This window comes from Mustela lutreola, chromosome 3 (assembly GCF_030435805.1).
Source record: "Mustela lutreola isolate mMusLut2 chromosome 3, mMusLut2.pri, whole genome shotgun sequence".
Classification (NCBI taxonomy): domain Eukaryota; kingdom Metazoa; phylum Chordata; class Mammalia; order Carnivora; family Mustelidae; genus Mustela; species Mustela lutreola.
In genome coordinates this window covers 17,024,668-17,043,457 of record NC_081292.1, presented here as the reverse complement: position 1 = coordinate 17,043,457, position 18,790 = coordinate 17,024,668, and the positions used below count along the sequence as shown (strand labels likewise).

The following is an 18,790-nucleotide window of genomic DNA, read 5'->3' as shown; positions in this document are numbered from 1 at the left end:
GGAAGGACAGGAGTCCAGGAAAGCTTCTGGGACATTTAGAGCAAGAGACATAAATGCTGCAGGAATAAAATGTTCTTTCACTATCTCTCCTTTTTTTTTTTTTTTTTCTTTCTCCTCCCCAAGCTCCCAGCCTTTGCTACCAGAGACTTGGGAGCACTCAGTCTCAACTTCAAAAATCCCAAAAGAGGGGCACCTGGGGGGCTCAGTGGGTAAAGCCTCTGCTTTTGGCTCAGGTCATGATCTCAGGGTCCTGGGATGGAGTCCCACATCAGACTCTCTGCTCTGTGCAGAGCCTTCCCCCCCGCCTGCCCCCCGCCTGCCTCTCTGCCTACTTGTGATCTCTGTGTGTGTGTCAAATAAATAAATAAAATCTTTTTTTTTAAATCCCCCAAAATCTCTGATTGGCTCAGCCGAGTCAGACCCCACCCCTGAACCAATCATTTGACCAGTGAGATGTGGGCTAGAAGCATTTCCCAGAAGTGTGTGTAACAGTGCAGGGGCAGAGGAGTGTTGAGGAGATAGGGGGCCAGGGTAGGGACAGTGCTAGACAGGCAAAATTATCCCTGTCTACTGTCTAACCATACCCTCCCCCAGCCCCACTTGACTCAGTGCTTTATTTTTTTTTTTAGTGCTCTCAACATCTTTGTTTACCAACACTCCTTTTAATGTGCAAATAAACCCTTTTTCCAAGGAGATAAAACAGAATCTTGTTACAAAAGTTCCCAGAGATTTTTAACCCACGTTCACAATAAATTATTTTCTGGTCCAGGAAATAGGTCTTCTGGAAGAATTCAGAACCACACCAATCCGGTGCAGGAACATCAAAGTGAGATAATGGAGCCAGAGAGGTCTACATTTGTTTTATTTTGTTTTGTAGTGTTATTTATTTATTTAATTTTTAGTAATCTCTACACCCGGTCTGAGGCTAGAACTCACAACCCTGAGATCAAGAATGACATTCAGTTCCGACTGAGCCAGCCAGGCGCCCCAACATTTGACTCTGGCCTCAATAGTTTCATGACCTTAGACAAGTAAACAGGGATGCCAATACTTGTTTCCTCATTTGCAAAATGGGAACAAAATTACTCTATGAGACAGGATGGTTTCCCTTACGCTGCAGTAACAGCAGGGGGATCCCGAATGCGTGAGCAATCAATGTTCATGGTTGAATGGCACAGAGTTTTGGTGGCTGCATTTTCAGAACAATACTGCAGCTCCTGGTAACTGACTCAGGAGGACTGCACTTCCTGGCCCCTTCTGTTTGGATGGAGCCATGGTTCTGGTGGTGAATTGGAAATAAAAGTTATAGTGACATTTCTGGGCTCTGGAGTGTTTAATTGCTGGTATGAGACCCTTTAGAACTCTCTTCCCCCTGGACAGCAACCCAAAACTTTTGAAATGTTGGCTACTCTGTCAACCCCATTTCCCTAGAGACTAATAGGAGTGACACATGCTGTTGAGTTGTTTTAAGCCACCGAGTTTTGGAGTCGTTAGTGATTATGGCATAACTTCGTCTAACTGAACTGAATGAGGGGAGAAAGGGTATTTGAAGAAATTTGCTAAAGGCTATTAATTGCTTTTTACTTGGTGCTCTTTGAGAGATTGCAGGAAATACTTGAATTGTATTTTCAGTTGTCTTTGGTTACCATACCGGTCTGATTGACTTGCTCTCTCCTTGACTGGCATAGGTGTGGGGGTGTTGGAGAACTGGGTGCCAGGGGATAGCTGTCCTTTACCTTTTAAATATGTTGGGATTTTTTTTTCCCAAACAGAAAGGGTTTTCAGATGTTAAGCAATCCAAATGTCCACTAAATGCCCTCTAGCAAAGTTGGCAAAGTGGAAGTGCTTCTCTCTCCGGATGATAGATTATCATTGCAAAAAAGAAGTCATTCGGCCTTGGTAAAAGTGGGATAAGCAAGAGGGCAAGGAGAAAGGACTTTGCAAATCAACTCCCTAAAATCCCTTGGACACTCATAACATTCCGTCCATTCTGAGGATGTATTTGAAATATATATAAAGAAGAAACCAGGAGGAAATCTTTGTGACCTTGGATTAGGTAAAGATTTCTTAGATATGACACCAAATACACAATTCACAAAAGAAAACACTGTTGGGTTGATCATCAACACTAATAGATCTACTCATTAAAAGACATTGTTAAAGGAATGAAAAAACAAGACACAAAAGGGAAGAAAATATATGCAAAGTGCATATGTGATTAAGGGCTTAGATCCAGAATATGTAAAGAACTCTCAAAACTCAAAGAAAAAAACAGCCCAATTAAACATAGGATAAAATATTTGAACAGATACTTCACCCAAGATACACGCAGAAAACAAACGATCACATGAAAAGATGCTGAATGTATCATTTGTCATTCAGGAAAGGGCGGTTAAAATCACTGTGGAGTACCACAACACTCCTAGTATGGCTGCAATCACACAGACTCATCATAGATAGGGAGCATCTGGAACTATTCTACACAGTTGGTGGGTTGCAAAATGACACAACTACTCTGAAAACATCTGACACTTTCTTAAAAAGTTGAGTCTCTGCCTACCTTATACGGCCCGGCTATTCCACTTCTAAGAATTTACCCAACAGAACTGAAAACATATGTTTACGCAAAGACTTGTACTGGAATGGTCATAACATCTGTCTTTGCAATAGCCCCAAATTGGAAACAATCCAAATGTTCCTCAAAGGTGAATGGATACATTAATTGTTGTGTATCAATACCATGGAATGCCACTCAACAATAAGAACAGGTAAACTGCTGGGGCACCTGCCTGGCTCAGTGGGTTAAGCCTCTGCTTTCGACTCAGGTCATGATCCCAGTGTCCTGGGATCAAGCCCCGCATCAGGCTCTCTGCTTAGCAGGGAGCCTGCTTCCCCCTCTCTCTCTCTGCCTACTTGTGATCTCTGTCAAATAAATAAAGTATTTTTTTAAAAGAACATGTGAACTGTTGATATACCCAACAACATAGTTATTCTCAAAATAATTATGCTGAATGAAAGTACCAGGCCAAAAAAAAAAAAGAGTACATAGTTTAGGACCTATTTATATAAATCTCTAGAAAATATTCACTATGAGACAGAAAGCTGATTAACGGTTGCCTGCAGGCAAGATGTGGTGGGGATAGAAAGAGATTGAATTGCAAACAGGCAGGAGGAAACTTTTAGGGGTGATGGATATGTTCATTATCTTGATTATGATGATAGCTTCGCAAGAGCATATTTATGTCAAGTCATTAAATTATACAATTTAAATACATGCCGCTTATTGAATATCAATTACACCTCAGTTAGGCTGAAAAAATATATTTATAGGATTCATCAGTTATTGACTGAGTAATGATTCAGGAAAGAACTAGCAAATGGTCTACCAACTTGGATTATAAACATTGGGAAATTATAATAAATAGAAGGCTGACAGCCTTTGGGGGCATGTCTCGTTATTCGCCAGCCTGACCTTCAGATATGGCCCAGATTCAATCCAAAGATAAGTGCAAAGTGGGTGTCCAGAAGATCTGTAATATGGAAACCTCTTTAGCACATACCTGAAGTTGGACAGGATGGTCACATGGGCTGTGACAGCCCATTCAAGCTGAACTTCAGTCTGGTTAAACCAAAGTAGTTAAGGAAATCATTCAGCACGTTTGTCTCTGCTACTGATAAAAATGTTGCTTGGTTACCTGCATGGGATAGAAATATGAGAAATAACCTGTGTTTCAAGTTAAGTGCCCATAAGCTTAATATCCTAAGTTTCCTGACGAAAAACGCAAACATTCACACGCACAGTTTATTATCATCTCAAATCATATAAATAAAAATGAGGAATGTGATTGTCTCTCCTGCAATAGGTTATTAAAAGTTGTGTGGTCTCTTAGAGCCACCCCTTAGTAACAATACTAAATATAAAATCTGCATTGGTCAATTTTTGTGATAGTTTTACTTTTCGGCAGAGTTTGAGATTTTCAAGTATCATGGCCTTATAATTTTGTAAAAACTCATTTTTCTGTTGTAGAAAACACGGAGACCAAGAATGAAAAGACTAAAAATCTAATCACGGCTCTCTTACTAACTCAATTCCTTGTCTGCAAAATGGGGGTAGAAGAAGTACCTACCTGTAGTAGGTTGAACACTGCCTCCCCGAAATATATATCCACAACCTAATCCCCACCCAGAACATGTGAATGTTGCCTTATTTAGAAACCAGTCTTGGGGTGCCTGGATGGCTCAGTGGTTTAAAGCCTCTGCCTTCCACTCAGGTCGTGATCCCAGGGTTCTGGGATCAAGCCCCACATCAGGCTCTCTGTTCAGCAGGGAGCCTGCTTCCCCCTCTCTCTCTGCCTGCCTCTCTGCCTACTTGTAATCTCTGTCTGTCAAATAAATAAATAAAATCTTTTTTTAAAAAAAGAAAGAAAACAGTCTTTGCAGGTGTACTTAAGAACCTTGGGATGAAGAGATCATCTTGGATTACCCAGGTGGACCTTAAGTCCAACGACACGTGTTCTCATAAAAGAAAAGCAAGAGAGATTGGAAACAATGCAGAGAGTGGAAGGCTGGAAGGGAATGATGTGGTCCCAAGTCAAGGAAGTCACCAGCTGGAAGATGCAAGGAATGGAATCTTCCCTAGAGCCTCTGGAGGGAGCCGCTGGGCCAACACCTTGATTTCTGATTCTGGCCTCTAGAATATGAGAATAACTTTTTTTTTTTTTTTAAACCAAGTTTGTGGTCATTCATTTCTGCAACCGCAAGAAACCAATGTACTGCCTCACAGAGCACAAAAAATGAGAATAATAGTACTACCAACATTGTAGGTTTGCTATAGGGATTAAATGGATTAATATTCGTAAAGCACTTAGAAGAACGCTTGATACCTGGCAGGCACGAGAGAAGGGCTAAGTGAATATTTACAAAAAGGAACTCTGATGTCAGCGCCACTGGTTGTTGATGACATTGCTTTTCTGGTCCATGACCGGTGAACTAGACACCATGATACCGGCGCCTCTTGTTACATTACAACTGAAAAAGGAATTGCGACGGTGAAAAGGACAAGAATAGACTCTGTTGAGGTTCTTTTAAGCCCGAACGCTCCATAAAAAGGAACACCGCTATCCTCAACGCATTTGCATGCTTCTCTATTAGTGGTCTCTACGACCCCTTAATCCCTAAACGCAACGTAGAACGCAGCGATCACAGGAGAAAACCACTTTTATTGGCCTGGGTGGGGAACCTAAAACCCCGCGAGGCCCCAAGAGTGCAGAATTCTCAAGCGGATTGCCCACGACCCGTGCCACCTGCAGAGAACTACCAGTCCCAGAAGGCTTTGGGCCCCGGGCTTGGGGGCGGACCCCTAAAAGGGGCGGAGTCTAAGAGGGTCGTTGGCCGGTTCCATTGTCCAGGGTTGCAGGGGTTGCCTGGGCGGAGTTGGGAGGAAAACCGCCTCCCTATTGGCTGTGAATAGAAAGGTCGGCGTCGCGGGGATTCCCGGACGCCGGGGCGGGAGCTCCAATCTCCCGGGTCGGGAGCTTAAATTTCCCGGGCGGGGAGCGCGGGGCCTGCCGGGAAGGCGCCCGGTCGGTTGCGCACCCGGCAGCGGTGGCGGCGGCGGCGGCGGCGGCGGCGGCCGCGGGTGGGCTTCGCCATGCAGAGCACAGACCTGGGCAACAAGGAGAGCGGCAAGCTATGGCACCGCAAGCCCTCCCCGGCCGCTCGCGACGGGTAAAGGCGGCGGGCTGCGGAGGGGCCTGGAGGCCGGCGAGGGGCGGCTCTGCGCGCTTGCAGAGGCGTTGGAGACGCTGTTGGGGAGGATCTCGGGGAGGAGTGCAAGGGGCCGGGGGTGGGGGGAGATTCGAGCTCTGCCTCGGATCCCTGGGCGGGATCCCTGGCCCGGATGACCTCTTGAAAGGCAGGTAGCCTTAGTCCTGCCGTGCTCCGGGCGCCGAGGTCGTCGGGGAACCCTTCCTGGTCATGGGGCGGGGGTCGGCGAGGTGCACGAGAGGATGGGTACCGGTGTTCTGCCTGCCTGAATGATCGGAGCAGTCCCGTAGCATTCCCGGCGCTCAGTAGATGCTCAGTAACTCTTTTTTACGATTGCACCTGGAAAAGAACTCAGGAAGAACGATGCAGGGAAAGGGAAAAGGTGCACGTCGACCCCTTCCAAATGCGGCAACTTACCCATCTTAAGTCATCGTTTATATTCAGACAAGCATACATCCATCAGCTGTTTGTTGAGCATCTACTCTGTGCCAAGCTTCTAAGGTCTGGGGGACAGCAGTGGAACAAATCAAACTTCTGGCTTTGTCGAGTTGACGCGTTAGCGTGTATGGCACGTGACCATGGGACTACATTGTACAGTGCAAGGTGGTTAGCGCTGCTGCTGCTGCTGCTGATGGTGGTTTTTTTTTTTTAAGTAGACTTCTTCTTTTTTTTTAAGAACAGTTTTAGGTTCACAGCCAAATTGATAGGGACAGATTTCCTATATACCCCTGCCCTCACATATGCTTAGCCTCCCCATTATCAGTATTACCCATCACAGAGGTGTTTTAATTGCAGCTGATGAGTCTGCATTGGGACAGCATTATCACCCAAAGTCTACAGTCATGCTAGGGTCCACTTTGGGGTTGTATGTTCTATGGATTTGGGCAAATAAACAGTGACATGTATACATCACTTTACTATCATACAAAGTATTTTCACTGCCCTAGAAGTTCTCTGTGGTCTGCCTGTTTTCCCCTCCCTCCCCAGCCTCTCCTTTTCATTCTGGTCCCGGATAGCTGATCTGTTTGAGTCTTAGCCACTCAAGACTTTAACGGAAACCTTTGCCCCAAGTGGTGCCATCTTGGTTCCAATTGCTGCACACAGATTGGTGCCATTGCTTTTAATTTCCAAAGATTTCGTGGCCTTTGGAGCATCACTTGAATTCATGTTTTTATTCCTGGTAATTTTTCTGTTGATCCTTTGATAGCTTCTCAACAAATCAGCAGACTTCACGTGCCAACTTTCCTCGCTCGAACCACCGTGCGGGACGTTGTACTAAGAGCTCCTTTGATTTCTGGTTGCTCTCAGCCCCCTAGCCATGCTGCTGTCCCATCAATTGTATCGAATAAAAATTTTTGGTTAGGGATTCTTCAGTAGGGATTTTCATTTCCAAACTTGAAGTTTATGTAAATACTACCCTAACTTCTGATGCTCTAAATGTTTTAAACGTTATTGCCAACCCACAGTAATTCTGTTTTTTGCTGTTATAAAATATCCAGATATACATGCAAGATCGAAGGAAGGAAAGAAACAATTTTATGGAAATGTTATTCGCTTCCACTAAACCACAGCTTTCTTTTTGTTCATCAAAACCCATTGCTATGGTCTCAAGAGAGACAAGGGGCAGAGATTGAGTTGAAGTAAATGTCCAGTTACTAGTTCTGTGACCTTGGGCAAGTTAATCACCAAGACTGCAGGTGAAGATAATCGTTCCTACCAGACAGGGTCATCTTAGGGCATTAAACAGTGTCTCACGCATCTTGGTGTTCGGTAAATATTTGATCTTTTAATTATGTTGAAGGCCTGAGAAACTGTCAGGCAACCTGTGAGCAATTGAAAGGCAGTTCTGAAATAAATGCTGGTAAAGACAGTTCTAAAATAAATGTTGGTATGTGTGCGTTATGTGAAATCAGAGGGGTGGGATGTTGCTATTAATTGTGATTATTATCTAGATGGTAGAGTTATAATCAATTTCATTTATTAGTGTTTTTCTGTTCTTTTCTTATTTTGAACAATGATCAGATAATTTTGTAACTCACACACATAGTAAATGTTATAGAAATAAAACCCGAGGGAAGAGTGGTTCACTCTGTCTGGTTTTAATTGCCTGGGAACATTGATATTATTACTCATTTCACTATATTTATTCTCACCCTCTCCCCTTTGGGGATGTCAGAGGAAAACCAGAGCTTGGCAGTAGTTGAAGTAAAAACAGATTTTATTCCTCTGTTGCAATAGAGGAAAGGAGACTTCAGTATAGAACTGGGCTCAGCTCCGGCTACAGGCTAGGTGAGTGAGGATGTACTGCCAAGGAGCATGGGGAGAGGCAGGAGATGGAAAATCACTAAGAGGAAATATCTAGGTTAAGGGAGTTCTGGGTAAACCAGCCTAAAAGAGATTCTTGAAGAAAAATGACTGGATGTCAGCTGGGAGCTGGTGGAGAATGAGAAACTGATCAGTTACCAGGGATGATCAGGGGTTCTAATTAAACAGACTGAACAGGATGTTAAAATTAGATTTTACAAGGGAAGCCCACGGATGGAGAAGTGCCCCCTGAGAAGGTTCAGGAGCCAAACTAAAGCTTTGGTCAAGCAAAGAATCTTTGTCCAGATCTTGATAAACATGAAGTATCATAAGAATTTTGCTGTTTCACCCAGTGAAAAGCCTTATGTTTAAACTGAAGAAAATGTTTAATACATTTAATTCAATTTAGTATTTTTTTAAAGAATTTATTTATTTATTTATTTATTTGACAGATCACAAGTAGGTGGAGAGGCAGGCAGAGAGAGAGGAGGAAGCAGGCTCCCTGCTGAGCAGAGAGCCTGATGTGGGGCTCCATCCCAGGACCCTGGGATCATGACCTGAGCCAAAGGCAGAGGTTTAACCCATCGAGCCACCCAGGTGCCCCCAATTTAGTATTTTTTAATGAAAAATAATGAAGAGGATAGACATTTCTAAGATTTGAGTTCAGAAACTCACAAAAGGTCAATTAACATAAAAATGTTCATGATTAGAAAACTATTGTAACAAAGAAGGGGATTATTCTGGTCTTTGTGACCTGAATAGGCACACATAAACTATTTTAAGAAGTTATTCATTCTGTGCTCCAAGTTTTGTAACAGGTTTCTTTTCAACAGATACATGGTACGTGATCTTAAAAAAAAAAAAAACAAAACAGTACCTTTAGACCAATATAGCCAAAAATAAAACTCATGTACACTTAGTTCACTTTGGAACACTTTATATTACAAAATTTCATTAAGGTGTTTTAAAATGAAGATATTGAATTGGAATTTTTCTTACATGCCGTGGCCTGTGGTTTATATAAAACTACTTTTCACTTATTACATCATTGTTTTTAGCATGTGTTTGTTGCTTCATGTAGCGATTTGACTCAATCAAAAATACATTCTCTTATATCTTGTTATTGTCTATCACTTAATCACAGTTTACGAAGCTTTTCATATGTGTGCTTGTGTTTTTCAATATCTGTCTTCACCACGAAACTGAAAGCTCCCTGAGAAGAGGGCCTGTGTCCATCTGTTACTTTCAGGTCGCAGCTTCTGCAGCATCTGACACATAGTGGGTTTTCAAGTATTTGATGAATCTGTATGCACAGTAGCCACGTGGATAATAACTTTCTCCATGGCTTCCAGAAATCACTAGGATGGCTTCTAGGAGAGTAGCAGGAGAGGGAAGAATGGGTAGGCAGGAAACTTCAAAATTAGTGAAATTACCATAAAAATTACCGTGTTTTTCATGAATAATGCTTGACATAGAATTAAGTATGTTGTTTGTTTGCTTCTGACAGGATTATCGTGAACATCATTCACAGCTCTTCTGACTACCTTCCCAAAGTCTTGCGATTTTTGAATGTGGCTTTTGACAGCTCAGGTGATTGCTTAATTGCTGGGGACCATCAAGGAAATATCTATGTTTTTGACTTGTATGGAAACAGGTGAGCAGACACCTTTGATCCAGATCATATTTAACAAGTCATTTACTGCCAATTTTAGTACCTCCTATTAATTATTCATTCAGCAAGATTCATCAAGTTCTTACTATATTTCAGGTACCTTGTAAAACCCTGTCATAAATGCTGACAGAAGAAAGTGGGAAAGCATAGAATATATGGTTAGATTTTTTTTTTTTTTTTTTTTTTTTTTTAGAGAATTCAAGTTTCCAGTTTGCACAATATCTCTAGTAGCTTGTTATTTAAATTTAAAATTTTACTATTGCTCACATAGCAACATCTGGTACTTTGTCGGGCCATTTAGAAAGAGCACAATTTCCTTTGGACGTTATTGTCACAGTTTATGCATCTGGCAGCTTTAAAGAATTGATCCGCACTCGTCTGCCGCCTCTCCCTTTGCTCAGCAGTTTGGTACAGAAGCAGTGAGATGGGATTGATGGAGGGAGTCATGCCTGCGGTGGGGGGTGGGGGGTGCGTGGGAGAACCAGGTCCGCCTGCCAGAGTCAGAAGGCGTCTGTGTGGGGGATGGGGCAATCATGGGAAAGACCGGAGGCTCCGATCAAGTGAGTAAATATGTTGAGGATAATGGAGGCCAGGTATCTAACAACGGAAAAGGGGATTTGCTGATACAGAAAGGCAGAGAACAAGAACAAACCCTGGGGTACTGGATTGGAATGGGATATATCTGTGCGCACAGCTTGTTTTGAATATATTGACATAGAGGTAAATAGAAGCGTGTGAGTGAGTGAATGCATTATAGGTACATGTGTTTCTTAGCTTTGTCCGTTTACAGGACCTGGGAACAACAACCCCCCAGTAGCAATGAATACATTCATTGCCTGGTTCTGTTCTAAATACCACGCTCTGCTAAAAGCAATCAGGGATCCTTGCAGAAACGGCCAGTTTCAGGATGGAGGCAGGTGAGCCTGGAACATTTTGTAGCCAGAAAGGAGGAATTCTTTTAAAAAAGAGTGTCCAAAGGACATTAAGGTCAGCTTTAAAGCTCTCCTTGCCATATTGGAGATGATTTGAGTATCAAAATAAATGATAGTAAGGGGTCATAACCCATTGAGTAAAATAGAAATCTAGAACTTCATTCGGTCATCGAACAATGGTTCAATGAGAAGGGATACTCGCACAGTCACAAAGCAGCTCCCCCCAAAATACTGATTAATTATAGAGGGGAAAAGATGAATTTTGCAGTGAAGAAGTCGAGCAAACACTACCTTATCAAATGATGACACGAGTAGTGGGACAGATCAAAATTCATGTGCCCCCTGACAGCAGCGGAAAGAGCAGACTGTCCCTTCTGTGGTATTCCAGCCAGGGACAGGGCACCTGGAATCATCAGACGGACAGAGCTAAATTAAGGGATTGTGTAACAAGATGGCTCGTCATCTTCCCAAGGGTCAAGGTCATGAACATTGTAGAAAAACCAGAACTATTCCAATCTGAGGAAGACCAGAGCCATGACAAGTAAAGGCATGCATCTGGGCTGATCCCTGAAGGACATTCTTGGGGACCAGTGGCACAACTGAATGGGGTCTGAGGATTAGGTGGTGGTAACAGATCAGTGGGATTTCCTGATTTGGATAGTTGTATTGTAATTATATGGGAGAATTTTCTTGTTTATGGGAATCCTGATCTCACTAACTTATCCTCAAATAGTTCAGGGAAAGAAGGGGTAGTATGTAATTAATTTCTCTGTGATTTATTAGGTATGTTAATCATTGTTTCCACTCCTTACCAAAAAAATAACCATCACAATTCTCCCACTTTTTATTCTTGCCTAACACACCCTGCCCGTTCTCAATCTTAAATTCATAGAACTGTCGCTTCTCTGTTCCCACTGCTAAAGAGAACAAAAATTGGTGTTGAGGGACTCCATTACTGAAAAGGGACGTCTGCATCAATGATGCTTCCTCTTCATTTGCTCATCAGCACTTACTACTTCTCCCACTGTCCTCCAGCTTCCTTGTCTTTGCCTGCTTCCTTGTCTCCTTGGGTACGAGCCCACTCTTGCTCGCTCCCTGGCCTCCCAACCCATGAGGAAACAGACACTTTCCAGCTTCCCTTCCCCTTCCCAAGCGCAGCCTCAGATATTTGGCCGTCCGTCCCAGTGGTCGGTTTATTCATAAAATAAGGGACCCTAATTTCTTCCCATGCTAATCTCGATCGGTAGCTACCCCTGGGACGTGGCTCCACGAGTGTTCCTCCCTTATTTTGTCCACTGTCCCTTTTCTCTCTGTCTATGCATAATCACAGCTGAGCGGAGGAGTAAGTGTCAGAGCTGAGACTTGAAATCAAGCCCGTCTGATTCTAACGCCCACCATGCTGGGGTCCCTCGGAAATCTTACTTGCCTGATTCACTCGTCTCTCTTCAATTCTCATCTTACTAATACTCATCTCTACTTCCTCCCCGGAATGTTTTTCTTTTGCTTCAAGGGTCAGCTCTTTCCTGAATTTTCTACTTCTCCGATCATTTCCCGCCCCCCCTCGTTTTGCTGACTCTTCTGCCAGTGCCTACCCCTTTCTGTGCTGCTCAGGCATCTGTCCTTGGCCTGCTCCCTTCCATGTCCTCATTCATAATCTCAGCAGCGCCAAGCCCAAGGCTTCAGCTGCAGTGCAAAGACTGTTAACCCAAATCTACCTCTACTACATACGGGATATCTTCTATGTTAAGCTGTCTGGTGCGGTAGCCACTAGCTGTGTCAAGCTCCGGAGCCCGTGAAAGCTGGCCAGTCCAAATTGAGATGTGCTATTAGTGTAAAATACACACTGGGTTGGGAAGACTTAATATGAAAAAAAGAATGTAAAATATCTCATTTGTAATTTTTTATTGATTCAATGTGGAAATGATAATAAGTACATATTAAGTAAAATGTGCTATTAAGATTAATTTTACCTTTTTTCTTTTTACTTTTTCAAGATGGCTCCTAGGAGGTTTTAAATCACACCTCTGGCCCGCACTCTGTTTCTAGGATAGCACAATTTTTAAAGGCCTTGAACTCATGTATTTAAAACCAGACTTATTTCCTACCTCCCAGACTTGTCCCTCTTTTGCCCAATCTTGAAAACTTGATTTTTTTTAGTAAATTAAACTCTAGCTGTGTGCCAAGTACTCTGCTAAGCACTTAGCATATGCTATTTCATTCAATCAGCATGTTAGTTCACTTGATCTCTTAATCATGACTCTTTTCTTACCTTCCTTTTGCACGTGAGCAAATTCCAGATTCCTCCCTTTCTACCTCATTTCAGTGTGTCACCAGCCCTTCTCCCCCTTGACTCCTTGTCCTGTTTGTCCTTTCCGTGTCAGCCCCGGAGCACTGGTTGACCTGCTCCGTAGTGGCTTGCTTCATGATCTTTCCATCCATTTGCCATTGCCAACAGAATCCCCTTCCTGGAAGCCCTGGCTGGTCGTAATTCTGCTAAGCTTAAAACCTGTTAAGTAAATTCCAGATTCCTGTACATGCTGGACAGCACTCTTGGTAATCCATTCTTGGCCTCCCAACATGAGGGTTCATTTTTCTGGGTTTCATTTTCTTCCTCTCTAAGGACTCCTCCAATGTAAAATTGATGACTGCTGGAAGACTTTCTGATACTAATGCGGTAATCTCTTAATAGGTTTAATCTTGTTCAGCGAACAGCACAAGCTTGCACGGCTCTGGCCTTTAATCTCCGTAGGAAGTCTGAATTCCTTGTGGCATTAGCTGATTATTCTATTAAATGTTTCGACACAGGTAAGAAGTCCTCCTCTTTATCTTTTGAATAAGAGTCAAATTTAGGCGGAAGTACCGCGAGGAGTTTGCCAGTCTGTACAGTCTGCACTCGCTGCCGACATCAGCTGCAAGTTTGGGGGTCCCGGGACTATCCTCACATCACATGAGCTGTTTACAAACCCAGGGTTTCCCACAACTATCCTCAGGTTTGATAATTCACTGGAATGACTCCCAGAACTCAGGAAAGCACTTTGCTCGCGATAATAGTTTGAATGTGGCGGCTGGCTACAAATTAGAAGCAGCCAGAGGAAGGGTGCGTGGGGCACAACGTGGGTGGCTCCCAGAAGACAAGCTGCCCTTATCCTCAGGGACATGTTCCCTTCCTAGCGTCCGTGAGTGGCTGTCCATGCAGAGTATTACCAAACCGAAAATTCACCCAAAGCTCTGAGCTCTGCGGCTTTTTATGGAGGCTCCATGACATGAGTACGGCTGATTGGATTACTGCCCGCTGGTCTGAACTCAAATTTCCAGCCCTCCTCTGGAGGGTGGCAGATATCACGTGACCCCAAAGCCCAGCCTACCAGTCACTCCCATGGCTGGCCTTTCCCATGTGGCAGCCCCCACTTTGAGGTTCTCTCCATAGATAAGCCAGCTGCTGTTGCCTGAGGGACCTGCCATGAGTAACAGAGACACCCCATCACTGGGGGAATTTTGGGGGTTTAGAGATTGCCTCCCAGGAGCCTGGACAAAAGCCCTACCTTTCTTTGAAGCCCTAGCTCCTTAGTCCTTCGGTACAAGAATAATAACCTTCTTAATATAGCCTATGTATGATACATCACTTCATCTAGTTCTAGAGAACTTAGAGTTCTGTAAACTGAACCTCTTAAGAAAATAGATATCTCAAGTGTATTGTTTTTTCATGTGATTAAAGTGATTGATAGAATATGTAGAGATAATAATAACCAGGGTGCCTGGTGGCACAGTTGGTTAAGCGTTCGACTCTTGGTGTCAGCTCAGGTCATGATCTCATGATCTGAGAGATCTCATGATCTCTCTCTAACAAATAATTTATTTTTTAAGATTTTTAAATTTATTTGATAGAGACAGAGCAAGAGAGGGAACACAAGCAGAGGGAGTAGGAGAGGGAGAAGCAGGCTTCCCATCAAGCAGGGAACCTGGTGCGGGGCTCAATCCCAGGACCCTGGGATCACGACCTGAGCCAAAGGCAGACGCCTAATGACTGAGCCACCCGGGCGCTTAAAGTTTTAAAAGTTTTAAAAAAAAGTTTTAAAAGTTTTAAAAAAAAACTTTAAGATAATAACCATAGTAATGTGTTCTAACACTTAGTGTTTACTCTCTGCCAGGTATACTGTTGTGTGACTTTATACATATTAATTTTAATTGTCATAAGACCCATGGCCGGGGATAGTGTTATGTCCATTTTGCAGATGAGGACACTGAGGCACAGAACTAACTTGACCAAGGTCCTGCGGCATGTAAGCAGGGGAGCAGGATTTCTAAGCTGGAAGCCTAGCTCCGGGGGCTCTTCTCTTCATCGCTGTTCTGCTCTTACCGTGCGTTAAAGACCCATGCGTGGACCCATGCACTGGTCCATGTTTTTATGGTCAGGACCTATCTTTCCAGTCTGGTTTTTCTGCATATACCTTTTTTACATTCTTTTTTTTTTTTTTTTTAAGATTTTATTTATTTATTTACTTATTTATTTGAAAGAGAAAGTGCACGGGCACAGACGGGGAGGGGGTGGGACAGAAGGGGAGAGAGGGGATCCTAAGCAGACTCCCTGCTGAGTGGAGAGCCCCGGATGGGGGGCTCCATCTCACAACCCTGAGGTTATGCCCTGACCCCAAACCAAGAGTTGGCGGCTTAACCAACTGAGCCACCCAGGCGCCCACCTCTTTCACATTCCTTTTTTTTTCCCTTTTAAATATTTTATTTATTTATTTGAGAGAGAGAGAGAGAGCATGAGAAGGGGGAGGGTCAGAGGAAGAAGCAGACGCCCTGCCGAGCAAGTAGCCTGATGCGGGGATCGATCCTAGGACTCCAAGATCATGACCTGAGCCGAAGGCAGTCGCTTAACCAACTGAGCACCTGAGGCGCCCCCTCTTTTACATTCTAACAAACACGTGACCATCCTTTCTAGATTCTTTGGTGGAATCATCTTCTTAACCTCGTTAAAAATCTGTGCAGCATTTTAAAATGAGCATGTAATATTCCGCTGTGTAGTTGTCGGCAGAACGGTAACCATTAAACCTGTTCTCTCTCAATGGACTTGAAACCGCCGCCTCCAGGTTTCGGTTACAGAAGCTGCTGCCGCAGAAAGTCTAAAACACTGAATGTTGATACTCATCTGTGATTTTCCCTCGGATTCTCTCTTCTCAGGTCCCTCTTCTTGCAGTCTCTTCTGGGTGTTGAGCCCCTTCCCCCACCAGTGATGTTGTCTCCAACTCCATGAGTACCTTCCTCTTCACTGCTAAAGCCCCGGCTTCGTAGCCTGCAGCGGCCGATTCCGAGTTAGAATTCTTCCTCCCGCACTCCCTGCTCCTCTAAGGTCCTTAGTGACCTCTGATTGTTGAAACCCTCTTTGCACTTGCCCTTCTGCCTCTCGGTAGCGCTGAGCACTCTGCTTCAGGGCAGGGCCTCCGCGTCCTGCTCTTCTCTCCACGTTCTCTTCTACTCTCCCGACGGCTTCTTACGAGGCTCCCTCCTGGGTTATTGGAGTGGTCCCTGGACTTTGGGATTTTTCACCCAATTAAAAGGAAAAAGTAGAGGAACAGCTCAGACGGGTTGTCAACTTTTAATTTTGCTAAATGACATTGGAAAAAACAATAGAACTGCATTTCCTGAAATGAGATTTTTTTAAACATAAAAGAAGTTAGAAAGATATAATCCTCGATTAAAAGGTAGTACTTTAAATTTAAGCTTCATTTCATTATCCTTATTTTTCTCATTTCACTGAAAACCAGTGAAAAATTGATCATTAACTAATGCCAGACTTTAGACTGGTGTTGGGAAACTACTGCTCGCTCCCCAGCGGCTTCTCTCTGTTCCCTCTGTTTTCATTTTTGACCTACTTTGTATCTTAATGTTTCCCAGATTTACATCTTGCTTTCGGACTATTCTCCCCAGTTTCTTCTTTCTGGAGGAAAAACTTCCGATCGTGAAAGTAAAACTTGCCTACCACAGCAAATCTGGAAACACAGGAAAATGAAAAGAGAACTTAAAAATCACTTAACATCACTTAAAATTCTATAACCTGAGCGGAAGGCAGAGGCTTAACCCACTGAGCCACCCAGGCGCCCCTCTCGTCTTTTATTTCAACACCTATATTTGATCACAAAGTCCTTTGCATTTCTCCTTCATAGTTCTCAAATTTGTTCCTTTCTCCATTGTCACGTTTCTAGTTCTAGACCTTCCTTGTCTCCTTCCTGGATTATCACAGCAACAAAGAAATCAGTTGTCTCATCTCTGCCTTCTTTCCAGTATATCCACCACCTGTCTTTGAAGTGCTCGGTCTAAAATACACACCAGATATGCTGCTCTTCTACACCAAACTACGCCTCCCAAGGGAAAGTCCAGACTCCGTACTGTCCCACTGAAAGCTGTTCTTTTTTTTTTTTTTAAAATAAAGATTTTATTTATTTATTTGACAGAGAGATCACAAGTAGGCAGATAGGTGGAAAGAGGGGAAAGCAGGCTCCCCGCTGAGCAGAGAGCCTGATGCAGGGTTTGATCCCAGGACCCTGAGACCATGACCTGAGCGGAAGGCAGAGGCTTAACCCACTAAGCCACCCAGGCGTCCCTGAAAGCTGTTCTTAAGCCCTTCCTCATTTGGCCTTGTCACCTTGCGTGTTGGTGACGGGCATGTTATGTGCTCCGTGGTGCGTTTATTCTACTGGCTTTTTCTTTTGTAGATGTTGAGCGCAGGTGTCTCGTAAATACCAGCCATCAGTGAATCCGGGCTGGGATGAGCTACAGTATTCTACCTGTGTAACTTCTACTTTCTGCCACAGTTAGCAAGGAGCTGGTTAGCTGGATGAGGGGACATGAGTCATCCGTGTTCTCGATCTCCGTGCATGCCTCCGGGAGATACGCCATCACCACTTCTTCTGACACGGCCCAGCTGTGGGACTTGGATACCTTTCAGAGGAAAAGAAAGCTGAATATTCGACAGTCTGTGGGTATCCAAAAGGTCAGTGGAGGTGGGGTGCATCTTGGCCTTTTGTGCTTCTCGGACTAGTTTCTTGGTCAGTAGGATTTATAGGTGACATAAGAGTAATGAATGATTCACTTTGTCCCACATAGCTGTGTTCTCGTAACACAGTAACACGCAAAGCAGAGTGGCCCATCGGAATGAAGATGTTGCCTGTGGCTAAAGTTTATAACCTACTGAGCTTTTTGTCTTAAAAAAATTTCAAACATAGGGGCACCTGGGTTGCTCAGTAGGTTAAGCTTCTGCCTTTGGCTCAGGTCATGATCTCAGGGTCCTGGGATCGAGCCCCGCATCAGGCTCTCTGCTCAGCAGGGAGCCTGCTTCCCTCTGTCTCTCTGCCTGCTGCTCTGCCTACTTGTGATCCTCTCTGTCAAAAAAAAAAACTCAAACAGAGTAGATTTGTAAGAATTTCACAGTGAACCCATATATTCTGTTAGATTCTGCCCTTAACATGTTCCTTTATTATCTTTTACTGTACTTATGTCCCTAGACTGTATTCTGGGTCTATCCATCTTTCTGTCCCTCCATTTATTCTTTTTTTTATTTTTAAGATTTTATTTATTTATATATATGTCAGAGAGAGAGAGCACAAGCAGGCAGAGTGGCAGGCAGAGGCAGAGAGAGAAGCAGGCTCCCTGCCGAGCAAGGAGCTGGATGTGGAACTTGAACCTAGGACCCCGGGATCACAACCTGAGCCGAAGGCAGCAGCCCAACCGACTGAGCCACCCAGGCATCCCTTTTTTTTTTTCATTTTAAAGTGAATTGCAGACGTCAGTATACTTGCCCAAAAATATTTCAGCCTGAATTTAATTGACTAGGTTTCAGTATTTGTTGATGTGGAATTTATATATGATGAAATGCACAAATCTTGAGTATTCATTTGTTAAGTTTTGTCAATTACATACACTTTTGTAACCTGTGCAGACATATTACTTTCATCATTCGAGAAAGTTCTCTCTTTTCCCTATCCAGGGAAGCACTATCCTGATGTCTTTCCACCGTAGATAAGTTTTGTCCTAAAATTTCAAACAGAGAACTAGTCAGAAATGGTAATTGTAAAGCTTTTCTCCTTCTGCATGAGGGTTTTGAGATTCATGCATG

The 18,790-nt window shown here is 43.6% G+C and overlaps 1 protein-coding gene across 5 annotated transcripts in view; it reads left to right on the top strand.

The window, feature by feature from the left end:
* Positions 1-5,507: 5,507 nt before the first annotated feature.
* The window catches only part of TBC1D31 (TBC1 domain family member 31), a 68,321-nt gene continuing 55,038 nt past the window's right edge, over positions 5,508-18,790 (top strand). The window contains exons 1-4 of one of the 5 annotated variants that reach the window (XM_059165698.1): positions 5,508-5,727; positions 9,578-9,724; positions 13,364-13,479; positions 17,490-17,668. In XM_059165698.1, coding sequence (XP_059021681.1) covers positions 5,651-5,727; positions 9,578-9,724; positions 13,364-13,479; positions 17,490-17,668 — 519 coding nt within the window. In that variant the 5' untranslated portion in view covers positions 5,508-5,650. Of the gene's footprint in view, positions 5,728-9,319; positions 9,471-9,577; positions 9,725-13,363; positions 13,480-17,489; positions 17,669-18,790 lie in introns of those variants that run through there. The other 4 variants (XM_059165701.1, XM_059165699.1, XM_059165700.1 and 1 more) reach the window with 4 other exon arrangements.